This window comes from Atractosteus spatula, chromosome 6 (genome assembly GCF_055471065.1).
Source record: "Atractosteus spatula isolate fAtrSpa1 chromosome 6, fAtrSpa1.hap1, whole genome shotgun sequence".
Classification (NCBI taxonomy): Eukaryota; Metazoa; Chordata; class Actinopteri; order Semionotiformes; family Lepisosteidae; genus Atractosteus; species Atractosteus spatula.
Genome location: NC_142711.1, coordinates 5,218,101 through 5,225,733, shown reverse-complemented (window position 1 = coordinate 5,225,733; position 7,633 = coordinate 5,218,101). Strand labels below are relative to the sequence as shown.

Below are 7,633 nucleotides of genomic sequence, written 5' to 3'. Positions count from 1 at the left end.
TTTAGTAAGACACTCCAATTTTCATACATTTACAACAGAACGGCATTTTTTAATGAACTCCTTAATTTTTTCTTCAATTTCTTTGACTACATTTATTGCCAAAGTAATGTTCACCTAACATAAACACCTTCAGTTTTCCACGCACGAAATACTCATGGTGCAGAAGGAGAACCTGTAGGGTTTTCTTTCTGTGATTCAGGAAAGCCTGCTGCAGGAAAAACAAAGTATTGATCTTAATTCAAGGCAACAGAAGTATAACATGCTACACATTAGGTACATGCTATCTAACTAAACAAGCTGCTTTGTCAACAAACAAGCTGCCTTTAAAATAGGAAGCCCCTGATCTTTAATACAGTGTATTTAATATTCTACCAAAACTAAACAATAAAATTCCAGTACATAATGCTAAGTGATATATTTTATTTAAAATATTTAAAAGTGCTCTGTACACATCAATTAATTGGTTGCCTTTGCCACTATCCACCACTACCATCACAGATATGACACTATGTGGACAGTGTGCAAAATCTAGGAGGCAATGTACATTAATCTATACAGTGTTCATCAGAGATATGCTACAAATGTACATCTTTTCTGAACAGATTTGATTGGAGTACTGTATAACAGCGCAATCACTGTCCACAGAATTAAGGCAAAGTGGTCTCCCCGAATGGAACGACAAATACACATCTCACACAACTTTGGTATATTCTAGGTAGAAAAAATATCCTCGTTTCACATTTTTTTACACCTTTTATTTTTATTTTTTTTAAAAAACTGAATTCTACCACCAACACCCGAAACTAACGAAAAAAGAGCACGTGGTCCGCTGCTGTGGGTAAGAACTACTGCAGAGGCCCGTGCGTTCGTACACTAGTATTTTTTTAAACCCTTGTCCTAAGAAGTCATCGCCGTACGCGAGCCTGAATGAGGGATGCTCCCAGGCGTTCCTCACGAGCAGGCGATGCTCTCCAGGTGCTGCTCCGCCTCCGCGGCCATGGCGGCGGCCTGGAGCTGCTCCGTCTCGCTGGGCCCGGCGCCGCCGGCGACCTGCTTGCGCTCGCTGTGCATGTTGTTCTCGTGCCGCTTCAGGTCCGAGGCCTTGGCGAAGGCCTTGGTGCAGGAGCCGCAGACGAAGGGCTTCTCCCCCCGGTGGCGCCGCTCGTGGTCCTTCAGGTGCGACTTGTGCTTGAAGGCCTTGTCGCACATCTGGCACCCGAAGGGCCGCTCGTTGCTGTGCACCCGCTCGTGCTTCTTGAGATCGGGGGCGCGGATGAAGGACTTGCCGCACACGTCGCAGCGGTACGGTTTGTAGCCCGTGTGGATCTTCAGGTGCTCCTTCAGGTGGGCCTGGGTGGTGAAGGCCTTGGTGCACATCTCGCAGATGAAGGGCCGGTCCGCGGAATGCAGCTTCTCGTGTTTCCTCAAGCGGTTTTCGTCGATGAAGGTCTTCCCGCACACCTGGCAGGCCAGCTGCTCCCGGTGCCCGTACAGCAGGTACTCGAATTTCATGTCCCCCGCCGCCGTCGTCCAGCCGGGCTGCTGCTCGTCTTTCACCTCGCTGATGCTGTCGGCGAAGCTGAGCGCCTGGGGGGTCTGAGAGCCCATGTCCTTGGGCTCGCCGTCCATGGCCTCCACTTCCTGATCGTAGCAGCTCACCTTGTGAACGTCCTCGCTCCCGAGCTCCTTGAGAATCGCCTCCTGCACCCGCAGGGCACTGGTGGGCGACTTTTCGATCTCGGGGTTGGGGGGAGCCTCATCCCCGACGTCATCCGAAGGGCTCTCGTCCTGATCCCCGAGCACCTCCACGTCGTCGTCCTGGCCCTCCTGCGCCTCCGCCGTCGGCAGCGAGATTTTGACGATGTCGTAATTAAATTTGGCTTTCCTGTGGTCGCTCTTTTCCTCGGGGGGAGAGACGTCCCGTTTTTGGGAGCACAGTTTATCTAGAAACCTTATGCCAAGGATCTGACCAGAGGACATCATCAGATTTACGTCTTCTTTCTTGACTGAAATTTTGGCGGTGTACATGTAATTCAGCACCTCCTCAAAGATGTCTGACCGGAGGAAGTCAATCTCTATTACAGAGGAGTTGTCCACCTCGTGCTTTTTAAACAGCTTTTTGAAGTAGTTACTGCAAGCTGCCAGAACGCAGCGGTGGGCTCTGAATTTGACATCTTCCACAACCACTGCTATGTCACAGTACTCGCCTTCCAATCTCTGCTCATTCAGTATCTTCAGAAAGACTGTTTTGTGTTCATCGTCAACATACTTCACCGTTTCTGACATGGTTCCCCGTGATCCTGCAGATTCACAAAATAGGTTTAAGAAACACTGCACGTATAAACGCCGTCACCATGTGCCCTGAGTATTTAAAATGAACTGTGGTGATCAAAGATATTGGTTTCTGCCACAAAACTCTTCAGCAAGAGAAAGTGTTGTCACTAAGGAAGCTTTAGCTCTCCAAGCTTTCTTGGTCTCAATTCCTGGAGTGTCTAGTCCAATGTTTGTTTCAATCTAGGCAGTGAAGTAAACCATTAACTAATTATACCACAATACATATATATCATAATCTCCTACATATACAGCTTTTTAAAGTTTTCTTGCCATTGATTAACACAATGGCCCACAACTGCAAAACACAACAACAAAAATGAGTGCACACACAAGCAAAAAACGACAATACAAAAATGGGTGCACCATTAAAACTGTGTCCAAAATGGAAACAGGTTCTCACAATGGACATGACACCTGTTGTTAGGTGAGAGGGCAGCGCTGAGTGGAGTGCGCGTTTTGAGTTCTCGATTAGATGTTTTTGTGAGTTTTCTAAAATCTTAAGAACACCAAGACAGTATTTTTGTGTACTCTTTTCTGTTTGTGCACCCATTTTTTGTTTTTATGTTTTGCTCTTCTGGGCCAAAACTGATGACTCAAATGTCTCACTTCATTGAAGCAACAGTTGCCCTTAAATCCCTCAAAGCTTCAATTGAAGGATTACTAATGTGTGGCTTAAATTAAATAATTATAGAGTTATTTAAACTGGTGTAGAACAAAATACAAAGGACTAGACTCCCCAAGCACTGAGTGTAAGGTCCTTGATCTGTCCAGTCCTGGAGGGTCAATGTGTTTAAGGTTTCCCAGGTCTCTCTAAAGCAGCAGCGTCTTAAGAACTAAGTGTTAAATTAGTCCAGTTAAGCCAAAAACAAGCTGATTAAGTGTAAGAGTGGGCTTGGACTGAAAAACTTGAGACATTCCAGCGCTCCCAAACCAACTAGAACTGGACAGGCCTGATCTTGAACATCAGCCAGTTAAAACACCTCTAAAAAAAGCAATAGATCATAATACACACATAAACGGATACCCTCATGGAGACAAAAGCACCCTTAATGTGAAACTTACACACTTACCGAGGGTATCCTACAGTAATACTATATTAAAGTGCATTTTCCTGACGTTTTTTTTTTAACGTCTGCGGTAATACACATTTACTGCAGAGATTTATTTTTAACTTTATCATTTCAGGCCGACGGTGTCAGAATTTCTGCCCCCCCATTTAGTGAATATCTGCTGCCTACAACACTTCCACGCTTCTGCAGTGAACAATCTGGTTAAAGGACGTAAAAACTGATGATGATGATGATGATGATGATGATTATTATTACTATCGGTGTGCATTGCCCGCCGTTTACAAGCGTTAAGCGTCCTGCAGCCACACAGCAAGCGTGCTCCCGTGCCCGCCGTTCAGTCAGTTCGCCTTTGCCGGAGACGCAGCAGACCGGCGAGGAGCGACACCCTGCGCGCAGCCATGCTGCTCTGAGGGCGACTGCGGCTTCCCGGGGCCACTCGCGCGCATCGTGCACACCGACGCGCACGCCTAACCGCCGGCCGCCGGGACGCGCGTCCAGCCCGCCCGCCCGCCCGTCACGGTCCTGTCGTACGAGGAGGGACAAAACAGCCACGGCTGGCCGTGTAACTCCCGTTTCAGGAGACAGAAAAAAAAAAAGAGGAATAAAAGAAGGCGAACTAGGTGTACTGATCTGTATTCAAGTTTAAAATGCCGAGAAGAAACGGGAACCCGAGGGAACAATTGCTGGGGACGGAGCCGTGTGGATGGCGGAGGGTGGCGGTGTCAATTTATTTCGCCATCGCTTCCCCCCCCCCACAGACTTTAACAACCGAAACGTTTATAAAATAGTCATCGGGCCCGCTGCAACGTTCTTTCTCTCTCTCTTTTTTTATTTAACTGCGGCGGCTGTTCCGGAGAAGAGCAACAACAACAACAACAACAATAACTGCTGCTCTCTGCGCGTCCTCCCGTCTGTTCGCCCGTCCCCGCCGTGTTCGCTTTAACAACAACAAAAAAGGGGGGGGGGGGGGGCAGCTGAACGTCTTTTATTTATTACCGTGAATTCGACTTTCAGCCGTCTAAAAATGAAAAACGCGCGGGGTTGTTTTTGTTTTTTTAAATATATTCTTGAAATGAGAGAGGGGGGGGGGTAAAAACCCGACGGCAGGTCTGCCGGGGGCCGCGCACACACTCGCTCGCAGCCTTGACTAGCACCCGCTTTCGGCGGCACAATGCCCGAGCAGCCATGAGCACTCCCGCCGCGGCGGCGGCCGCCGAGCTCGCCTGCCCGCTGCCGTCGTGAGCGCGCAGGCATCTCACGCCGCTCCAGCAGGGATCCACTTGAGGAATCCCGCGGCTCTCCTCCGCGTCGCCCCCTTCTTTCCCCACCCCCTCTCCCGGCCCCGGGAACAAAAAACAAAAAAAATCAAAACAAAATAGAAATGATAATCATAGTAATGACGAAGATTGAAAATGCGCTTACCTGGTTTTAAATTATTGTGTCTGGGTTTGTGTTGTTTTTTTGGGAGGGAGGAAAGGGAGGGGGGGGGGGGTTACAACGAAAGTAAGGGGTCCAACGTCACCCAGGCAGTAATGAATAATACTTTGTGCGGTACTGACCCGAGGACGAGCACTGGCGGAAGGACGCGCTGCGCAGGCACGGAACTGCCGGCCGCTCCGATTGTGCGCATACACCCCGCCAGCGCACGCAGCGCACACGGGCGGGCGTGCTCGGGGCCGTTACGCAAGTAGCGTGAGCTGGCTCGGGGAAGCCAGCCCGCCCGACCAATAGCGGCTCCGAGAAACGGCCCCTTCTTACGCAAATGGCTTTTGGTGTGTGTGTGTGCGCCGAGCTCGCCGGAGCGCGAACCCCAGCGGTAACCGGGAGCAGAGAGCTGGGGCGCGAATATGGCGGTGACGAGCAGGAGACGGGAGCGCCCCCGGGCCTCTGTCTTGTACCAAAAACACACACACAGACAGACACACGTTGGGGTTTTTTTTTGTAGCATTTCCAAAGGTTTTGACTTAAGATGAGTGTCATTCGGAGCCGGACCAACGTGAACGATTAAAAATGTTTGAAGTGCTCGGTCAAGGTTTAACTTGTTTTGGAAATGAGCCTAAACAATTACATAAAATAATGACGCTTAGTTGAAGAGATTTTCCCATAAATTCAAAATTATTGGAGCGGAAATAACGATAAACGTCTCACCTTTTTTTCTCCGACGATTCCGTATTAAAATCTTACGGAAAATGTAAAAAAAAAATCCATTTATATCCCTGGCGCAATCGCTGGGGATTTTAACAAGTGAAAGTAAGTTCAGGCAAAAGTGCGTATCTCCTATCATTCCTACTGCTGCATAATAAAATGATAGGGAATTGGGAAATATTTTATTTGACATGCTACTATATATAGTTATTTAAAAAAACAACTTACTCACAAATGAATACGTACTATTTTTTATTAGGGAGTAATAAAACTAAAAGCTACGAAGAAATTAAACTTTTGAGAGAGATTTTCTAGTATGTTAAAGTTGCATCTATTTTAATAGCTGTGTGGTAACACAGAATGGGTATTGTTTCACTAAATAAAGCAGTGGGAAAATGGTCTGTCTGGTTATTGCTCAGCTTAGGTTTAAACGAATAAGCTTGCATAAAATGGGTCTATTGTAACCGAGAACCGGGACCAGATTTTTAAATAAAAACTTTTATATTTGTTATGTTTAAGAGAAATCATACTCTATCATATGATAGATTTATGCCTTCAAAATTAAATACACGTGACAATACAGATTTGTACGCAGATTTTAACGAGGCATTTTTCTTTTTGCTGACAAAGTCATTGCTTCCGGATCTCTTTCTGCCATTTTCTTTAGAAACTGCAAACAAATTACCGTGAAAAACCTCATAAAAACAAGTATACAAGTATGATCTGCAAATTCATTGAACTCGACATGCCTTTAAGACAAAGATTCAAATCGAGTTGAAAGACAGATGTTTTCCACAATTAATAAAACTCACCAAAATACTTGTCAGAACCATTTTATTCCTGAAGCTCTTCGTTTTTCCTGGTTGCTATTTGTTTGTTTATATGAAAAGATTTGTCTTGAATTTGGAAATCCATAATTTAAAGACATTTACAGTAAATGCCCTTGGAAGCTGGAGGTATTGTAAAAAAAAAACTAAACATTTAATGACAAGCAATCACATCAGATCTGTGAATCCTAAACATGCTGTCATAGTGACAGAGCTACTGTTTGTTTCCACTGAGCAGTTAATATGACAGTTTGGAAATCCATATTTAAATCAAAAGCAAACACATAGTAATAAGCAGGAAGCAACATTATTAGTTCAAGCCACACAGCAAACGAGATCAAAATGGGCCCTGGGATTAAGAGAAAATAAGCTGTTCTGATTCCACTAATGAAATTGCTCTGGGAGACCAGCACATTTGAGGTACAAACTGGTGTGAATGTGATAATTGAATCTGAAGGCCCACTGCAGTTTTTATGTTGGTGTGAACCTGTTGAAGTGTATGTGACATGTACCCTCAGCTCTCAATTTTATTCTGTAACACACAATACTACATGAGGAACTGAGATATGAGCTATTTAAGCAGCAGCTGTATCACCCTGCAGCTCACAACTGGCAGCCCACTGGAGCTCAGTAGGTGTGAGCCTGGTCAGTACCTGGATGGGAGACCTCCTGGGAAAAACTAAGGTTGCTGCTGGAAGAGGTGTTAGTGGGACCAGTAGGGTGCTCACCTGGTGTCTGTGGGTCCTAATGCCCCAGTATAGTGATAGGAACACTCTACTATAAAAAGGTGCCATCCTTCAGATAAGATGCAAAACTGAGCTCCTTACTCTCAGTTGTCATTAAAATCCCAGGGTGTTTCCTGGTGTCCTGGCCAAATTTCCCTCTGTCCTCTACTAATCACGGCCTCCTAATAATCCCCATCTTTTTCTTAGCTCTTACCTTTTGCTTCTATTCACATCTAGTCGTGTTCTTTCTGTACAATGAGATTTTGTGATTTCTAGACACTGAATGCTTCCAATATGCCATTATTTCCTGGTTTCCTTCTGGCAAGAGTGAAGACATTTGTCACAGTTTGTGGTTTTAGAATTTTGCTGTCTCCTACCCTTTTGTCACATTTCTTCAATTTCTGCCTGGAAACTTGTGTCCTGAAAGCAGTCTGTTTTCTGTTTTCTTTAACACTTTTAAATTGTTCTAGGGTCGTCCTCAGCAATCACACAAATGTGTTTTGCACATCGTTTAGCAAGTCACAAAAAAAAA

At 45.7% G+C, this 7,633-nt stretch overlaps 1 protein-coding gene across 1 annotated transcript; it reads right to left on the bottom strand.

Moving 5' to 3' along the window:
• Positions 1-403: 403 nt before the first annotated feature.
• zbtb14 (zinc finger and BTB domain containing 14) lies at positions 404-4,866 on the bottom strand. The gene is made up of 2 exons (XM_088919574.1): positions 4,827-4,866; positions 404-2,300 (listed from the first exon to the last, which is right to left on the bottom strand). Exon 2 carries the CDS (start codon positions 2,284-2,286, stop codon positions 952-954), a length of 1,335 nt encoding a protein of 444 aa, XP_088775700.1. The 5' UTR covers positions 2,287-2,300; positions 4,827-4,866; the 3' UTR covers positions 404-951.
• Positions 4,867-7,633: the final 2,767 nt, after the last annotated feature.

Bases quoted from the DNA above. Each gene is read 5' to 3' on its own strand.
- zbtb14 (XM_088919574.1), bottom strand. From the start codon at position 2,286: ATGTCAGAAACGGTGAAGTATGTTGACGATGAACACAAAACAGTCTTT.